The following is a 19,189-nucleotide window of genomic DNA, read 5'->3' as shown; positions in this document are numbered from 1 at the left end:
GTTCCTGGCCTACAAACTACATCTGCAGCGCGGTCATTAGCAACGCAGGAGGTTCTGAAATCGGGGCATGAAATGAACGTTAGCGGGCTAACAATGCTCAATGGGCGCGGTAGGGAAAGAGTTAAGGACCATCAGTTATCTTGCCTTCGCATTACATGCCCTGCCCAAGCCCACTTCTTCCTCTTGATTTCGACTAGGGTGTCATTAACCCTCATTTGTTCCCTCACCCACTCCGCCCTCTTCCGATCTCTTAACGTTACTCCTATCATTTTCCATTCCATAGCTCCCTGTGTTGCCCTTAAATGAGTATAGACACCTAATTTTGGTGGCATGTGTTCTTCTCTGCAATGATATGGGAGACGCTACTATGCATGAATGACCGTGTGGTGTTCGCTTATGACTGCTAAATAATTTATAATTAATTTTTTTGTCATGTTGTTGTGGTTTCAACAGCTGAACGATGGCTGTGACGTCCAAGTGTGGTTATAGATCATGTGAGGCATGGAATAACTGCGATACAGTCAATGCTTCAATGTTTTAATTCACAACAGTACTCAGGCGAGCCTTGCTCAAGAGCCAGAATGACACCAAATGTATAAGCACTGATTATATTGCAGTAGCTCATGCCTCATGTGACATCCTCTCTTTGACGTCACATCATCGATTGGCAGTTGAAACTGAAACAGCACAAGAAAAAAAATTTAAATAGAAATTATTTAATGGCTATAGGAGAATATCATGTAGTAATCCATGTATAACAGTGCCTTACACATCACTCCTAAACATTCCCCTAAACATTTGACCAACACTGTTCCCACTGCGAGTTATTGATCAATTCGCTCTCGCCCTACCATGAGCTTGCCGTCCCGGTTAGCTCAACTGGTAGAGCGACTGCTCCGGTGAAATGGTGGCCCCGGGTTTGAACCCCGGACCAGGACGAATTTTTCTTTTAACTGCGAAGTTTCTGAGAATGCTGTATAGCTTTCCTTTGTAGCCATATGGCTGCGCTTGGGTGGATGCCAATGAGTAATTACTCCCTTATTACAAATCTACTCCACCTTGGGGGATTCCCCTAAACATTTGACCATCACTACAAAGAAGAAAACACGGACCCAAAAGTTAGGTATCTGTCCTTATTTAATTTAAGCTGAGCCCTTTTCGTTAGCTTTCACATTTCTGCCCCATAGGTGGGTACCAGTAGGATACAGATGTCATGTGCTTTCTTCTTGAGAGATGTTGGTAAACTGCGCTTGACCTCATTCATATTCATTCTTATTCTTTTAGTTATTTCACTCTCATGGCCTGGATCTGTGGACATCCTAGTTGAAATCAGGAGGAAGAAGTGGGCTTGGGCAAGGGCAATGTAATGTGAAGGCAAGATAACCACTGGTCCTTAAGGGTAACGGAGTGGATTCCAAGAGAAGGCAAGCGTAGCAGGGGGCGGCAGAAATTTTGTGGGCGGATGAGTTTAAGAAGGTTGCGGGAATAACGGTGGCTGCAACTGGCAAAGGACAGGGTTAATTGGAGAGACATGGGAGAGGCCTTTGGCCTGCAGTGGGCGTAAACAGGATGATGATGATGATGATGGCCTGCCCTGAGTTAGGTCACCTGTATTGCAGCACAGTAGAGGAGGTCGCCTGTAGCTCACCCCTGCCACCCCCCCCATGGCCCAGGCCAGTGGAGCAGTGTGTTCTCGTGGCGGACGCACACGTGTGGGGAGCTGCGGCCGGCCCACGTGGGCCAGCGGGTGACCCTGTGTGGCTGGCTGGCCTTCAGGCGCCTGGGACGCTTCCTGCTGCTCAGGGATGCCCACGGCCTCACCCAGGTGCTGCTGCCTGACCACAGGGTGAGCTGCACTGTGCCTTCGCTCACTACCACTACGGGGCTCGGCTCTCATGTGGGGTGCCCAGGTGAGGTCGGGCAGAGTGCCAACAACCACCTGCAAAACATCTCTTGTCAGTGCCCAGGCTGCACTGTTTCAAAAGTGGGTTGATGCCAGCCTGCCCAACTCTTCACTTTAATCGGTGCCACTCTAGGCCTCTGCAAAGCTGTTGCAGTACACTGCTCTGCAGTACACCGTTCAATAACAAACCATAATCAATCAGATCTTTGTTATTACAATTTGAAGATGCATGTGATGAACCAGGAATACTAGGTGCCCTACCTGAAATTACCCTAAGACACAATCCATTGCCTCCATGGTACAACCTTCCCGCTGTGTGTGACATCACGCTAACACACCTTCGTAAAAAACATGCACCATATGAACAGATACTACAAGAATACCTGGGATACCAAGAATACCAGTTTGTTTTTCACTTCGGTTCTGTTGTTCAGATCCAGTGTTCACTGATGGCAGTTGTTCGGATAGCGATAATGGGTTAATGTCCATATATGCGGAATGGTCGTTCTCTACATTCATAGATTACCTGGCATTCTTCCTACCACTCCTGGTGCAGTGGTGCAGTGGTCAAGCGAACCGCCGCTGCCCTTCTATGACAGGTGCTGTCAGTGGAACATGGGTTGCTTGGGTTAGGTTGCGACCCATGTTGCGCTTCCCGAGCAGCCTGTCACGATTAATTGAGCTACTGCCTGACACGGTGGGCAAGTTGCTATATACGGGTTGTTTCACCTTAGACAATTTTTAAAAATAGGCTTCTTGAAGTATAAGAGCGCTGTTTATTTGCATAACATTGTGGGGAATGGCCACTATAAGCATTAGCACACTAAAAGCTCCTGCACTCTACAACAACAAAAACCACATATGTGGCAACAGAAGCCCACAAAGCCATGCCAGTGTTAGAATCTCTGTAAGATAATCGGTTTCTTAATGCTAGAACATGAGGGATCTCTCGGTTACGTATTTCATACATAAGATGATGCAAGGTGCCTGTATCATTTCCCTGAATGTCTGTTTTGTCCGAGGTACACCTGCAGCCGCAACAACGATTGCTCAGAAAGCAAGAATGAGGGAAATGGTGTGGCCATTCCATATCAACTCGTGTGCGAAATGTGTAAGCCAGTCAGCTGTGCTATAACAGAAAGAAATCATCTTCAGAGATTCCAACACTACTATGGTTTCGTGGGCTTGCATGGTCTTTGTCGTCGTAGATTCATATGAGTTTTCGTTTCTTCTCTTAATAAACCAGCTGTGGCAACAGCACACATCCTCTCCCTTCTCTTCCTGTGTCCTCGTGAAGTCTGTGCCTTACAGCATCATCGTGAACAATTTCCAACGTGCCCCACCCTTTTAGGTATTTTGCCGAGTTTGCGAGAGGCGTGTCAAGGATTGAACGCAGAGCAAGAGCGGTGAAAGTCAAAGATGTGTGTTGATCATGGATGCTCAAGTGGTCCGTTATGCGCACAGTGCTTTTGCCACATGACATCACACAAGGTGCCTTGGTGGGGGCCGTGAGGTAGTGCCACTGCCTTGCTGCACAGTGCTAGGGAACGAAGAATGCATTGAACATAGAGCTTTGCGAACAAGTACCTTGTAGAGGGTATGTATGCTGGGTATATAAACTTAGAGGGGAGAAGGTGACACTGCTATTCCATATAGTACTTTCAAAACTGGTGAAAATAGCCATAGTGAACCTGTAGCCAAGTGGATATCAAAGAACATGAGCATGCTAATCCTGAACAAAAAGAGCCTGGAAAAAGCAAAGAAAAAAGGAGGATTGTGGCAGTACCACACGCACATCGCATTTCACACTGCCTGAAAAAGATTGTTCGAAAAGGAGGCATGTACAGAGTGCTAACTGCCTCGAACAAATAAAGAGCCTCTGCCGGCATCTGAATGTTGACCTACCAAAAAAGAAACAGGAATGCACGATGAAGCACCGAAACCTCCTCGTGGAACGTGCAAAAGCCGTGGTATGTTCCATACCGCTGATGTATGGAAAAGAATAGGTAGGTGAGACAGGTAGTGCAGTAATGAAAGATTGCTGGAACACAAAAATCTGTGATTGCATTGTGGAGATTGCGCCCTCAAGAACCCTTATGCCTGAATTTACGTGACGCAAAGCGCTCGACAAACACAGAATATTGTTAGCCGCGAGATCATCGAGGCAGCCGAGATAGCTAGGCTGCATGATCAGTGTGTCAGCACGACGTCTGTGTTAACAAAGAAAGAATGTGATCTGTTGAAAGTTGTTTCACCTTCCTGATCGTACAAAACTTCTTGCCTTGCTTCACTTGGTAGGCGTGACGTGGCTGTGGCACGTGCTGTTTTTTTGCCTTGGGGCAGAGATAGTATAAGAAGCCTTTTTCCGAATAAACATTGGTGAAGGTTAGCATTGGTCTCCTGTCTATGTCTCTCTGTTCTACGCTGTTCACTTCCAGATGGCCAACCAACTTGCCCTCTGATGCTTCCTTGGTTACTGCGCTGACTGCAGGCTGACTGGGTGTCCCAGCTGGAATCTCTGCCCCTGGAGTCGGTGGTGCAAGTGGAGGGTGAGGTGGTTTCCCGGCCCCCCGGGCAGAGAAACCCGGTCAGTGCAAGGCTGCTGCCTCTGTTCAGAACCTTTTGTTGTTGCTCAAAATACTACAGGAACAATGGCTGTTCTGGCACCTCCCACATTAATATTGCAAGCATAAAGGTGTACAAACATAGCAGCTGTAATAGAACTCAGTGAACAAAAAGCCTGATCAGTTGCGCTAGCTGCAATGCTTTTCGAGTCATGCAGCGCATTCTTGTGCTGTCTCTCGAGCGCGTTGTCTCTTTCTAGCGTGGTCCTGTTGCCGTTGCTTCTCTTTAGCGCTCTCCATAACGACGAGATTCCACCGAGGCCAAGCGCGCATATACCCTCGTGAAGCGCCATCTCCTCACCCTATACCTCGGCGGAGAGCACGCATCCGGCAGGAGCGAGCGACTACGCGCGCGGCAGCGGCGCCGACGATGCCGACGCCACCTGGCGGAGCTTGCCTGACACGGTTGCTAGGCAACAGCTGTTCAAGGCCATTCATGCCTACCGTCCACCGGCTACGCTACGAGGCGAAAACCTGGTGTAGTGTTGCTAACGCAACAAAAGGTAGCTTTTTATATTGGTAACGGTATAGTTAATGCAAAAGATATATAGACCTCCTGCATGTCTCCAAATGAATGAGGTGGCGCTGCAGTCCCTAGTGGGCAAGGGGCGGGTAGGCAAGAGGCCAGAGAGTCGCGTCTTTTGAGCACAGGCTTTCAAGACTCAATGAGATACACTTGCAAGTTTACGTCTAAGAGCTAGCTTGACATGTTATCAGTGGGTTGCCACGCTGGGTTGAGAGAAAGGGCAGGGCATCGTGTGGTTTGCATGTTGATGGCAACCGCAGAACTTTCGCTCCATAGTCGCAGTTGACCAGAACATGGTACTTTCTCGTGAAGCCCATGCACCGGCTAACTCCTGTAAGTGGGTGATGATGGTGAACAAATAGTGCTTAGCAGCAGGCAGCGAGGAGATGGTGCTTCCGGTCTCCAGCGGCATGTAATCTAGTCGAGCAATACCTCAAATTACGCAGATGCGCTGCTTATCTAACAATACCACCATCGTGTCGCGCCCCTGGCTTTCCTAATTGGTTAGTTTTCATCTTTGACTGAATGTGTCATACTCAATAGCCAGCTAGCTGTGCTCTGCGTGCCAAGAGTGATGCTGACCTTTTTAGGTTAAAACTGAATTTGTCCTACTTTTATCTTTGTATTTTTGGTTTAAACTGAAAGGTCCGACCCCTAATTATAGACGTAATCAGCCCCATGTTTGAAGAAAAAAAAATAAGAGACCTTGCCACTAACTATCAAGATGGCTCTGTTGCATGTGGAAAAATGTTTAGAAGACTCTGCCAAAAGCCTTACAAACAAAACTGACTCACAAAGGCTCACTGATTGTGAAGCTCTGGTGTTCTCAGTGTCTATGCCAGAAACGCAACCACACAAAACTGGCAGGTGCCATTTTTGGGTACCGAGTGGTGCCACCTGTAGCCCTTCACTACGTCATCCCTCATAGCCTGAGTTGCTTTGGGACGTTAGACCCCAATAAACCAAACCAAACCACCTGTTGAACTTGTTGACCACGTGGTCATCGCTGGATGTGCACTGGTGTGAGGCGAGCCACTAAATCGCCCGAGTGCAGAGCAGCAGTTTTTAGCTGGCAGCAATGCAAGGTTGACCATTTATTTTACTTATTCATTGTACAGATACCTGCAGCACCCATTAGGCTTTCCTGTAAAGGGGAGATTTTATCGAAACCGACATAAAAAGACAGCAAAGGAAAGCATGAAATCAATTGCAGTAACTAAAATGCAAACAACTCTTGTCCCAACTGAAAAGGGGACAACAACACATGTTTAGTAGAGAGCATAAAGCATCCAATCATGCAATTTGTTGCACAAAGCAGAAAGGATGCAGTAGAAGTGTTACCCACTTTATGCGATACTCTCTATAACAGACAAAGAATTGGGTGCGGGAACTACTTCATTCTGGGTTGTTCTGGGAAAGGAGGAAAACTGCAACTTGTTTATGCAACTTTGGTACGGTCCGAGATTTCTGGAATTGTCTCATTTTTTTAGAATGGTGATGAGGCTGCTTTAAGTAGAAGTTTTTGTCAATTCTCGTGTCACAGCTGTTAACGTTGCACAGAAAACTTCAGCCTCAGCACGTTCTTCTGCTGTCTCTTGAGCGCGTTGTCTCTTTCTAGCTTGGCCCTGTCGCCGTTGCTTTTCTTTAGCGTTCTCCATAGCAGTAGCAATCTGCCACCCTAGACTGCCCCTGGTTCTCTGTGCCCAAGTGGAAGGGACACCAGGCAGCAGCCATGGTGCAGTGCCCTTCTCCCAGAGGGCAGGGAAGTGATACTTGGCACCCTCCCCCTTTTTCTGCAGCGGCTGGGCACGGGTGAGGTGGAAGTGCTGTGTCAGCAGCTGGAAACCCTGAACCGGGCACGTCCTGACCTGCCGTTTCTGCCCAGGGACTACCAGCAGGTACAGCATGATAGGTGTAATGTTAAGGGATTGGAAGAGGGCGGAGTGGGTGAGAGAACAAACGCGGGCTAATGACATCTTAGTTGAAATCAAGAGGAAGAAGTGGGCTTGGGCAGGGCATGTAATGCGAAGGCAGGATAACCGCTAGTCCTTAACGGTAACGGAGTGGATTCCAAGAGAAGGCAAGCGTAGCAGGGGTCGGCAGAAAGTTAGGTGGGCGGATGAGATTAAGAAGTCTGCGGGGATACAGTGGCGGCAACTGACAAAGGACAGGGTTAATTGTAGAGACATGGGAGAGGCCTTTTCCCTGCAGTGGGTGTAGTCAGGCTGATGATGATGATGACAGTCTCTCTCCTTATGTACCACTCACTAGTCCCAACCCCGAGAGAAGGCAGGGGAAAAACGAGAGGCCTCTTGCTTGGGATGGCTGCGTATCCACTTATGCATGCCTTATCTACCCACCCTGTAGAACTGGCAAGATGGAATCCTTTACAATGCCGCCGCGGTGGCTCAGTGGCTATGGTGCTCGGCTGCTGACCCAAAAGACGCGGGTTCGATCCCGGCCGCGGCGGCTGGAATTTCTTTGGAGGAGAAATTCTAGAGGCCCGTGTACCGTGCGATGTCAGTGCACGTTAAAGAACCCCAGGTGGTCGAAATTTCCAGAGCCCTTCACTACGGCGTCTCTCATAGCCTTAGTCGCTTTGGGACGTTAAACCCCACAAAACCACAAAACCAACCAATCCTTTACAGTGTGGCTTTTTTAGTGCGCTAACACTGATGACTCGCTGGTGACAAAGCCGCCCTGTCTGAGGTTGAAGCTGCCTGCTTGCCAGCTGGCACCTGCCACAGTTTGTAGGTGAAATGTGCTGGCACTAGGTTGATCACTAGTGAACGTTTCTGGGTGAAGCCTGTTAGTGTCCTGGTGAAGGAGGAAAATCGGTGTCGTGGCAGCGGCAGCCGCGTGGAAAAAATGATACCTGTGCATGCCAGCTGCCACCAAATGCAACAGAGGGTATCGTGCCTGCTGCAGTCTAGTGGAAATGCAGAAACTGCATCGCGCCAGTTGCTGCTTAATTGTCTGTCAAACCGTCATAAGTAACCTATGCGAAGGGCACATAGTTATTGTGTTAGCGCGCCTACATCACATTTAGTTTAGCTAATTAAATTGATAGAATTGAGGAGGTGACCAGTCCTCCAATGTTGCGGGATATCTGGCTATAAAGGAAGGATTACTCAGTAGCATCCACTTCTGAATGGGCAAATTAATCTTAAAAAATAGGTGTACACCTTCTGGGATCACCACCGGTCCCGGGCAGTTTAAGCCAGGACCAGTGGCTAGCAGTTGGCAGGGCAGGGCTGAGACGACCAAGACATCAATGAGGGCATGGTTTGAGTCCAGTGTATTCAAGAGAGACCATGACATGTCTCCTGGGTTTGCTCAGAAGAGGTGAGCACAGTTGATCCCCTGCCTGTGAAGTTTGCTTGCACTTGGCCATAGAGTTTCTTACTATTACCTAGAGGGAAAGCTGGCACCCCTTCTATGGGAGTTTGCATGTAGCCCACTCAAGACCACTTCAGCCACCATGGGCGCTCGCTCAAAGCATCATGGGGTGGTGAGCTACTGACTGCAGAACTACAACTTTTGGCCAAAAAATAATAGAAAATAAATTGCAACAAACGAGCAGAAAAGCATGTAAATGGAAAGTTTGCCGAAATTAAGAGATGGCTAGCTTTCCTATTGGCCAAGTAATGAACGCTACAAAAACTTATATTTTGTAATTAATAGGCGCACTTCTAAAAGGAAATATGCTTTCAGAAAAAATATTGTGGCTTGGATACTTTAAGAGGTTTTTTAATGGCATTTCGGAAAAGTGAAACCTTTCATTGGTGTCATGTGTCGTTGCGTTTTCACTACTATAGCTTTTGCACACTGCGTTCACGCAAAAGTCATCTGCGCACACACAAACAGCATTTTCAAAATGAATCATCTTAGTAGTGCCACTCCGTGTTCCCGAAAAATTACGACTGTTCCGCAACAAGTAGCTCACCGCCCCATGATGCTATGAGCGTCCATGGTGGCTGAAGTGCAGCGTCGCCAGCTTTCCCTCCAGGTGATAGTAAGAAACTCTATGCACTTGGCAGCACATGGTGAGGCCAGCAGGTTGATTGCCAGCTTCAGTGGTGAGGAAATCAGAGTGTGGCAATGCATGATGGTGTGCCTGCCACTTCCCTCGGGCCACCACTGTGGCCCACTGGTTATGTTGCTCGGCTGCTGGCCCCGAAAGACTTCGGTTTGATCCCAGCTGGGGTGGTCGCATTTCATATTGGAGGCGAAATGCTAGAGACCCATGTGCTGTACAATGTCAGTGTGTGTTAAAGAAGCCTCGGTTGTTGCAATTACCCAAAGCCTTCCTCTACGGCGTCTCTCATAGCCTGAGTCGTTTTGGAATGTTAAAAGTGCACTGAAGAGGAATCTGAACTCGTCCTTTTGTTGGGGAACTCGATCTACACGTTCCCAGCATCCTTAGAAACTTCGATTTATTGCCCTGTGCGGCTGATTTCGCTAATTAAATCGCATTAGCGTCTGGCTTCGATTTTTAAAAAAATTCGCCACATACGGTGGGAGGTGTTGACAATGCATGGAGTGCCTTTCAGGCAGTTACGTTGCGACTTTGCTTTCGCTTTTATTTTGTTTCTTTTAGGTTTCTGTGAATAAATAGGTCTACTCTGAGACTGCATACATTTATTAGGCCCACCGAAATAATATTACGCGTGGACTCTTTGCTTTCGCCGATCACTACATATCACGGAAGCCACCACGGGGCTGGGTGAAAGGTTGGTCGACTCCTCCCACCGTTTGCGGGGAAATAAAGAAAAAGAAAGGCGGGAGCCGGACGTTAATCCTATTTAAATTAAGGAAATCAGCCGTGCATGGCAATAATTCGAAGTTTCCAAGAATGCTCGGAACGTGTAGATCGAGTTTCAGCGGCAAAAAGACGAGTTCAGATTGCTCTTCAGGGCACCTTTAAACCCCATAAAACCAGACCAAACCAAACGTCTCTTGGAGCAAGGGAGTTGTTGACTGTGTGATGCGGAGTAGTGGAGCCCCCTGGTGGTGGTGCGCCTATGCAGAAGCGGGAGCCTCTGCGGCTGCGGCACCGCTACCTGGACCTGCGCTCAACGGAGATGCAGCACCGCCTGCGGTTCCGCTCAGACCTGCTGCTGCGCATGCGCCTCTTCCTGGCGCGCCAATGTGGTGAGCTGCCGTTTTGCAGGGAGGGATATCGAGAAAGCTGAGCTGGCAAGCATCATTACACTCAGTGACAGCTTTAATCGGTAGCTAAGGCAAGGCTGCGGGGTAAACTGTGGCATTCTGCCAAATAGTTTGGCCGCGCGATGGCGTGTTTGACCTTACAACGGATTGCCCAGACCAGCGGCCTGATTCTCGATATTCGCCAATCCACCCAGAGCGGTGCGTACCCGTGACGCGTAAATCGAGGTGGCGCCAAGGTACGTAAGCGCAGAATAGGGTGAATAAATATAAAAATAAAGTAAAAGTATGAAAAATAAACATTGTTGTCTGGTACTTGGCGCCAAGTACAAAAAACAGCGATGCCCTAAAGTCGGGCCTGAAGCCGAGCTGCGGCGCGCAGGTGCATATGCATCGCAGATTATCGCCGTAGAGAGGGACGGTGAAACACGTTGCGGCGGCGGTCTCGGTGTGCATGTCACACACATTAGCTGAGTGATGGTGCTGAACGCAACGCGAAAGACCGTGTGGGCCGGTCGTCACGGAAATAAGAGTTTAGCGGTAATTACACTGCATGAAACGATCTTTGTGACGCTGCCGCTGGTACATTTGCATGAAGTTATGAGACAGCAGGTATTAAGACTTTTGACAGCATGGAGCACAACAAAGGGATGCCCTATTCAATGCCCTTTTCTATTCCACAGCTCCTCTCAGACTTTCACTTAACTATTTAGGTCCATGGATATTGATTAAGCGGCGCCGCCAGCTTCGAGGAAACCACTCTCAGCTCATCGCCCTAAGCCATTGCGCAGCATGTCGCATCTAATTATCGCCACATGCGGAGATTCTGCACTTGTGAGACGCGATCAGCATCACGGAAGTTGGAACAAACGGCTGGCTTTCGATCGTTACCTCAACACATCAGTAGCGTTGGAAAGCTTAAAGGGACACTGAGGAGGAGAAATTGAAGTTGGCTTGTATTGACAGAATACCAGCTCCTGATTACAACAACGCCACTCATACTGACAATAAAGCTCTTGTAACGTAGAAAAGAGCAAGAACCAAAATACAGGTATCGCCGCCACAGGCCAAACTCGCAAGTACAAGCGTGATGGCGTCATAGGACAAAACAGTGTTGCTAGAACCAAAGGTTCTAGCAACTCTAGGACTCGAGAAGCCACAAATCACTGAGGCGCAGCCAATGCATGCGCAAATCTTCTTGACGTCGCCAGAGGGCGCCATGCACCCGGCATCTACGCGCGCGCCTGCAGCATCGGGACCAATCAGCGCCTGATCACCGGTGGTAGGCGGGCTCCCGGTATTCCGCTAACGGTAACAAAGTACACGGTATGCTAAAGGTGTCTATTTGCGAGAACTTCGTTGACGACTTCGAGAACGGGATCCATCGTAACGCTGGCAAAACGCCATTGCAAACGTAAACGAAGCGACAGTAGCGACAGCTGCAATGCCGATAGATGCCTTCAACGTGCGGCCGGCGGTAGCTTTCTTTTCGGCTGCTGCCAGGCCGCACTGCTGGCCGCCAGAAATCACGGAGTCTGCGCTATGTCATGTGCACGTCATGTTTCACGTCACTCAGTCCTGTGTCGTCATAAGAGTATCCCAAGTTTGAATCAGAGCGGCAGGAAAAACTTTTTCAACTTCGAATCCAAATTTCTTAGAAATAAATGCATCTTTTGCTGCCAGCCAAGTGGCAACAAAGCCATGAAAGGACGAACTATCGGATTTTGCTGTCAAAAATATATTAATAGAGCTCTCCTCACTGTCCCTTTAACCTCAAAGCTTAAGTCTTCAGTGCTGTAGCGCGCGGGGTGAAGCGGTGTAGGGCGTGCAGGAGATCGGTCTCCACAAGCGGGGCCTTACACAGTGAGTGTTAGCTGTGAAGGAAACCATGCCTAGCACGGCAATCCGCTATAAATTTTAGGGATCGTGTTGCATCGAACTTAGCGCTATCCTTGGTTACGTTTGCAAGTGGCCGCACATGAAATGCGACTGCGAATCGCGTCAAGCGCAATGCTCCAAACGCATATAATGTCTTATTGTCAGAAGCGTCAAATGTGAAAGCAAAATAGAGCGATATTGTTTACTTCCAGTATTGAAAAAAAAAAAAAATACTGTACAAACGCAGCTGAAAGTCCACTGACAACAGAAGCATATATTTCACAGTGCTGGCATTTCACTTAATCTGATAGGACATATACCTCATTAGCATGCTCTGAGGTATTCATCTTTTGCTTTGTGAACTATAAATATGAAGTGTGCTTGCATGCAGACTTGACGGACTTTATATAGAAGCATCTCACGTATGCATGCACGATGTAGACTGGCAGGTACATTATTTCATTCAAATTACCATATTTACTTGAATGTAACGCGACCATGACTCTAATGCAAGGGCCGACTTTTCAAGTGTGAAAAGGAGGGAAAAAAGCGCGATTGAAACGTGAGGGTAGACTATGGGCGTGTGACGCAAAAACCAAAAGAACCTGAATGTGAAGCGAGGAACCGACATCGCACAGTTCTGAAAGTCAGGGACAACTTGATTGAAATACATGCCAAACGGGCATTCCTATGCACTCTCACAGCCATTGTCGCCGTCACTGTCATCATCACAGCTCGACTCTTCTTTGTTACTAGCTGCCTCCCACAGCAGGTCGTCCTCGCTTCCGTCTAGAGCATTTGAAATTGTGCATTTCTTAAATACACAGTAGACCAAATCATGAGACAGCCTGTACCAGGCTGCTGAAACCCAGTGGGCAGCGGTAGATGCGCTTCGGCATTTCGGCCTACCTGCAGGTGTTGTGGTTGATCCGCTTTCAGTCCATTCCCAGTATAACTGTCGCAAGCGATCCTAGAAAGGAAACGTCCAGAGGCTGAAGAATGGAGGTCATGCCACCCGGTATTACAACAAGATGCGTTCGGTCAGGCTGTAGCTTTTGTTTCACTCTGGGTGTCAGGTGACCTCGGAAAGAAACCATAACCAATATTGCTTCTCGATGTAGCAGCGCGCCTGGCCTCCCGAAACAGCTCAGTCCCTTCCCCCCCCCCCTAAAAAAGATTGTTTGGGCCCCTCCTGAAAAAATTTCTGGCAATGTGCCTGGTCAGGGAGCAATTGCAGATTAATGACTTCCTTGTCGAAATCAAGGAAAAGGAATGAGCTTGGGCGGGGCATGGAATGCGAAGATAAAATAACAGGTGGTCATTAAGGGTAATGGACTGGATTCGAAGAGAGGACAAGTGTAGTAGGGGCGGCATAAGGTTCAGTGGGCAGATGACATCAAGAAGTTCGCGAGGATAGGGTGGCCGCGGCTCGACAGGGATATGGGAGAGGACTTTGTCCTGCTGTGGGCATAGTGAGGCTGATGATGAAGAAGATATTAGCCGCGTAACGTGAGGTAATGGTTTTTTCCTTCATAATGTAGGCACTAAAGGGATAGCACTGGGCTGCGAACAAGTTTCCGCAGAGGTGGTTTAGTGCTTGTTGCATGCTTCGGTGAGGGAGAGTTGGTGGGAAGTTGTAATCTCTCCCTCTCTTTTTTTTTCTCTGCAGGCTTTGTAGAGGTGGAGACACCAACACTGTTCAAGAGGACCCCCGGTGTGAGTGCTGTCTTTTCGCATGGTTGCTGTTGAACTTGGAGTTCCATCTCGGTGGCTGACTTGGTCCGCTACTGTTTCTTACTTAAGTGACCCCAGTTTCGACACAGTAGCCTGAAGGGTCCTGTGTTGCAGAAAAGCGAGCGCTTTCAGTGGGCAAAAAATCTCGATGAAAGCAAAGAAATAGTAAAGTTCAGCACAAGGTCAAAGAATGTTCAGATCGACGCCAAATTTCTCATTGAGGTACTTGTAGTCAAAGGAAAGTAATTTAGCTGGAAGGAAAATTTGGATTTGGGTAGGAATGGAACCCAGGACCTCCGGATTTTGAGACAGGCATATTACTCATAAGTCACGGGAGCTCGTTGGTTCTAGCCGTATAAAGGTGGACCTGCTGAGTGCGTTGAGGTCTTTGATTTAGTGAACTGCCTTAGAGACATGTAGTGATGCCTACATGTGTAACTATGAGTATGCTAATTAGGGATTAGGTAATTAAGCAGGCAATGTGAATGGGATCTGATAATGCTATTGTGTTCTACTCTTAAAGGTGTAGCTTAAGGATCCTCCAATTTTTTATTCCCCAGTGCGGTGCCATTATTTTGCAGATTACTGTGCTTTTTACCTACCTATTCAAAAAACAGAGGGTTGTTGTATACTGAGTGACTGCCTGTCATAAGTTTCCAAGTGGTGTCAGGCCTGGCAAATGCCTTTGTTCAAAAACAACAATTACATGCAAGAAGTGTATTCTTATTATATATGCAAAGTTAGCGGTACAGCTGAAAGTTCTGTAAATGAGTACAAATACTTGGGAATTTACCAGTAGCTTAAGTTCGAGCTCACATTTTGGGCACATAGTTTCAAACATGTCCCACGGGCCTTGGCTTGCAAGAAGTCATATGAAGCAATGCATGACTAAAATGAAACTAACAGTTTACATTCCACTAGTATGCCCATTGCAGGAATATTCTGTGGAAAAAAAAAAAAAAATTAGAGATAAGTAATGCATCGTTGAAAGCTGTTGCCTAAGTTGAAATGCACGGTTGTTTCTTTCAACATGGTGTGCCATCCAGCATGCTGCCTTAGCGATCTTGAAAGAAACTTTGTGCCTCTTGTCAGGGGAAGTGTGCTAGGGCCATACCTATTTCTTAGATTTGTGTATATATATAATTGATTGTTTACATTTAGTTATACAATACTTATGGTGCCCACGCTGGTGCACGGTTGCTTGGTGTAACATGTGGAGCTGGGTGGAGGTAAGGCTCTTCTTTCAGAGGTCAAACCTTAGCTTTCGGTCGTGCAGGATTTGCATCATCTCGGGCAGTATGTATCCCATATGACAACAGAAGCGTCTTTGTATTACTCTCGGCAGTGCATTATTTTGGTCTAGCTCTATTGGCAGCTAGAAAAGTGTCTGGAAAGACTGCAGCTGTAAGCACCGAGATATTCAGTGCCAGCGTGAGGTCTGTATGGTGCAGTGGGTTCATTTGACGTGTGACTGCCAGACCAGGGAGTATCGTGAACACAGTGAGCTGCTCAGAAAGCAGTGTGGCTTGTTTCAGTGGGCATGGTAGTCAGGCCTGTCCATCCCTCTTGATGCAGTGGAACAGTATTTATATTCTACAAGTGTGCAGGAGATTTGGATGCCTCAGACTTTACTGTGATGACATATTGTTTGGCAGCCCCAAAGAACCATTCTGTAAAGGTGTAGAACAACTTGTTGATGCAAACGCACCAAGGCTGTTTTGTGTTCTCAGCTGCATTATTTGCTTTCAAAGGCAGGTACTGATTGGATTAGGGAGCTGTAAATGTATCCGAATCAAGTGGCAATGTTAGATCAACAGCAGGTCCTTGGCTTTGGCCTTCGGTCACCTTCATTCACTCAGGGTGTTGTACAGCGCGTAACATCTCCTGCTTGGTCCAAACATTGGCCCGCACTTGCTTGAGGTAAATGTAGATCTAAAGGAATGGGAGGAGTGCATGAAGAGAAGTTATCTGGAAATTTGGGTAACTTAGCCCCTTCTGTGTTGGTAGATTTAGTGTTAGCTGGCAGCTGGTTTTGTGACTGTATAAGCAGGAAACAACGGTGGTGTCGGGTACTGGATGGAGGGTGATTGTGGTGCTAGTCTTGGGACTTGCAGTGCAAAGAGAGTGTGAGCACCACTGCCGTTGTACAGGGCGGTCTGCTCTTAGGGTGAACACGTGACAGTGTAACTGCGCTCCTTGGAGAGCCACGGCATCTGTCCTGGCCACGCACGAAAGCGAAGTGGCAGATTGTGTGAAGCGCCACCTCCGGATTCTTCTCCGCACACACCATTTTTCTTTGATGTGCGGCCGAGTTGAACGCACTCAGAAGAGCACGGCCACACACCCTGTGAGTTGGTCACCGTGTACTCCTAGAAGTGGTGGAACAAACGGGGCGTACCGAAGCAGACAACACAAGCGCTTCTGTACATCCCGTTTGTTTGTGCCACTTCTTCACGTCATGAACCAGCTAGCCCAAGGTCACAGCAGGGGGGCGCGCCCTTTCTGAGTGACCCGCAGAAAAAGCATGCACTCAGTATAATGCCCTCTGCCTAACAGTGTCTGCCGTTGTTCGCAGGGGGCTCAGGAGTATGTGGTTCCCACCCGGTTTCCTGGCCAGTTCTATGCACTCGTCCAAAGCCCCCAGCAGGTAGGCACCCTTCTTCTCTGGCAGCAGAAAACTCCCGTTTGGCCCCGTTGATTCCCGTTGCTGTCTCCCATTGGCTGGTGCGGACGAGAATATCTCCTGAGAGGCCTCAGGGCAAGCTTGAAAGTGACTTCTTCCTTGCACTGGCACCTGCAATTGGAGCAGCGTCATGGCAGTGGGGAAACGGCTCATGACAGCAATTTCAGAGAGAAAATATGTACGTCAAATGCATTTATTTGTGCCGAGTGGTTTTTTGTGCCCCAATAATTCAGACTTGCACGATATTTTGGACTTTACTGAGGAACTTTGAGGCATCTCATAGGAATGTGTACATATCCACAACCACTATTTCACACTCTGTTGAGTCAAAAAAGGTTTGATTTTTCGTACTAAAATAGGTGGCAGCAATGTTGTGGAGATTGTTTTTACGATCAAAAGTTCATTTTCTGACCCAGCATGGACATAAATGGGCATCGCTGTCTCACAAACAGCCTGCCCTTGGATGGATAGGATGGATAGATGTTAGGAGTGTCCGCTTCGAAACGAGGTGGTGGCAGGTGCTACAATGCTTGGTATTCTTTTTCTCTATATTTCTCTTACCAGTCTGTCAAATTTAATAATATTATGAATTTGCCTTTTTTCTTTAGATATAAATTCTGTTGACTACATGATAGACCAACTACAATTCTGAAGTTGTGTTCTTACATCACTACCTTGGCTTTGAGCCACCAATGTTCCAATTGCTTTTTTGCTAGCGTCTACTGCAGATTCATTCACATTACCTTTGTTATCTCAACCTTACGACCTTGGGGACAGAGACTGTGCCTGTATCGACATGTGGATGGGTATTGGCACATTCAGTGAAGCATGTTCCATTGTTTCTACGGTCTTGCCAGGCACTGCACATGTGTCATCCTTTGCTGCTGCCTGTAAGGCCGCACTTCATTAACGCCTTGTGACGTTTTTAGTTACTTTAGCTTGAGGCCACTGCGCGCCTTCGGTCTACGCGGAGAGCTTTTGGAGCTCCCCGCTTGCTTGTCCCCTGCAAGCATACACAAAAACGTGGAAGTCACGCGATAAGGCAAGGACTCATGCAGGGAGAGGGTGGAATTTTTTCTTGATGTTTCTTTCTTTTCTAGCCAAGCCCTGGGCTTGAGGTGCCTAACCTTCAGAGGCTGTGGCTACCTTGTATTAAAGCTTCATTGGTTAATCGAAGTCTAGCGACAGGTTCCGTGCTTAGCACGTACTTCAAGAATACCTAGGCAAGCCCTGGGCTTGAGGTGCCTAGCCTTCAGAGGCTGTGGCTACCTTGTATTAAAGCTTCATTGGTTAATCGAAGTCTAGCGACAGGTTCCGTGCTTAGCACGTACTTCAAGAATACCTAGGCAAGCCTTGGGCTTGAGGTGCCTAGCCTTCAGAGGCTGTGGCTACCTTGTATTAAAGCTTCATTGGTTAATCGAAGTCTAGCGACAGGTTCCGTGCTTAGCACGTACTTCAAGAATACCTAGGTAAGCCCTGGGCTTGAGGTGCCTAGCCTTCAGAGGCTGTGGCTACCTTGTATTAAAGCTTCATTGGTTAATCGAAGTCTAGCGACAGGTTCCGTGCTTAGCACGTACTTCAAGAATACCTAGGCAAGCCCTGGGCTTGAGGTGCCTAGCCTTCAGAGGCTGTGGCTACCTTGTATTAAAGCTTCATTGGTTAATCGAAGTCTAGCGACAGGTTCCGTGCTTAGCACGTACTTCAAGAATACCTAGGCAAGCCCTGGGCTTGAGGTGCCTAGCCTTCAGAGGCTGTGGCTACCTTGTATTAAAGCTTCATTGGTTAATCGAAGTCTAGCGACAGGTTCCGTGCTTAGCACGTACTTCAAGAATACCTAGGCAAGCCCTGGGCTTGAGGTGCCTAGCCTTCAGAGGCTGTGGCTACCTTGTATTAAAGCTTCATTGGTTAATCGAAGTCTAGCGACAGGTTCCGTGCTTAGCACGTACTTCAAGAATACCTAGGCAAGCCCTGGGCTTGAGGTGCCTAGCCTTCAGAGGCTGTGGCTACCTTGTATTAAAGCTTCATTGGTTAATCGAAGTCTAGCGAGAGGCTTCCTGCTTAGCACGTACTTCAAGAATACCTAGGCTTTAACCGAGATCTTCGGTTGATAAGTAAGGTGCTCGATTGCTGTTTCTCTTTGCGAGGTCAGTTCTTTTAAGATTGAATATCAGAAAGTTGGGCTAGTTGGATTTAGTTGGGCTAGTTGGGTTTAGTTGGTTGAATGTGCTTAACCATTCCTGTTTGTCTTCGTTAACTGCATCTTTTGTGTAAATCCAAGCAGTAAAATGCATTTGCAGCTAGTCCAGTCCCAAGAGTTTCTCAACTTGTTGCAAAGTTTGTCCTGTCGTGTAATTCAGGTATATCAGGAAAGTGTTAATGAAATCTATGCTTGTTGCACTTCTCTGCCAATGTTTTGTTTTCACAGATGTGGGCTCCCTTTGTTCTTTGTTTGAAATTAACTTATTTGGTTCTTTGTACAGTACAGAAAGATCAAAAAACTCTTTGAATCTGTACCCAATGGCTTGTTAATGAGTCTAAGTCAGACATGCAAGTAAACAGGCATTGTATAAATTAGGGGTGTGCGAATATTCGAAATTTTCTAATATAATTCGAATATTGTATTTTTAGTATTCGTATTCGATTTGAAATCCAAGTATTCGTGTTGTCTCGAA

The 19,189-nt window shown here is 47.5% G+C and overlaps 1 protein-coding gene across 2 annotated transcripts in view; it reads left to right on the top strand.

The window, feature by feature from the left end:
* The window catches only part of AspRS-m (aspartyl-tRNA synthetase, mitochondrial), a 61,218-nt gene that overhangs the window by 6,564 nt on the left and 35,465 nt on the right, over positions 1 to 19,189 (top strand). For both annotated transcript variants that reach the window (XR_016283438.1, XM_089547628.1), the window contains exons 3-8: positions 1,674 to 1,846; positions 4,395 to 4,490; positions 6,853 to 6,951; positions 10,084 to 10,207; positions 13,770 to 13,816; positions 16,410 to 16,481. Coding sequence is in view for 1 of the 2 variants with exons in the window: in XM_089547628.1 (XP_089403754.1) it covers positions 1,674 to 1,846; positions 4,395 to 4,490; positions 6,853 to 6,951; positions 10,084 to 10,207; positions 13,770 to 13,816; positions 16,410 to 16,481 (611 nt within the window). In the remaining variant the exon portion in view is untranslated. The remainder of the gene's footprint in view (positions 1 to 1,673; positions 1,847 to 4,394; positions 4,491 to 6,852; positions 6,952 to 10,083; positions 10,208 to 13,769; positions 13,817 to 16,409; positions 16,482 to 19,189) is intronic.

Source organism: Amblyomma mixtum, chromosome 6, assembly GCF_055824585.1.
Source record: "Amblyomma mixtum isolate Tamu chromosome 6, ASM5582458v1, whole genome shotgun sequence".
NCBI lineage: Eukaryota > Metazoa > Arthropoda > Arachnida > Ixodida > Ixodidae > Amblyomma > Amblyomma mixtum.
This window is presented reverse-complemented; position numbering and strand designations above follow the sequence as displayed.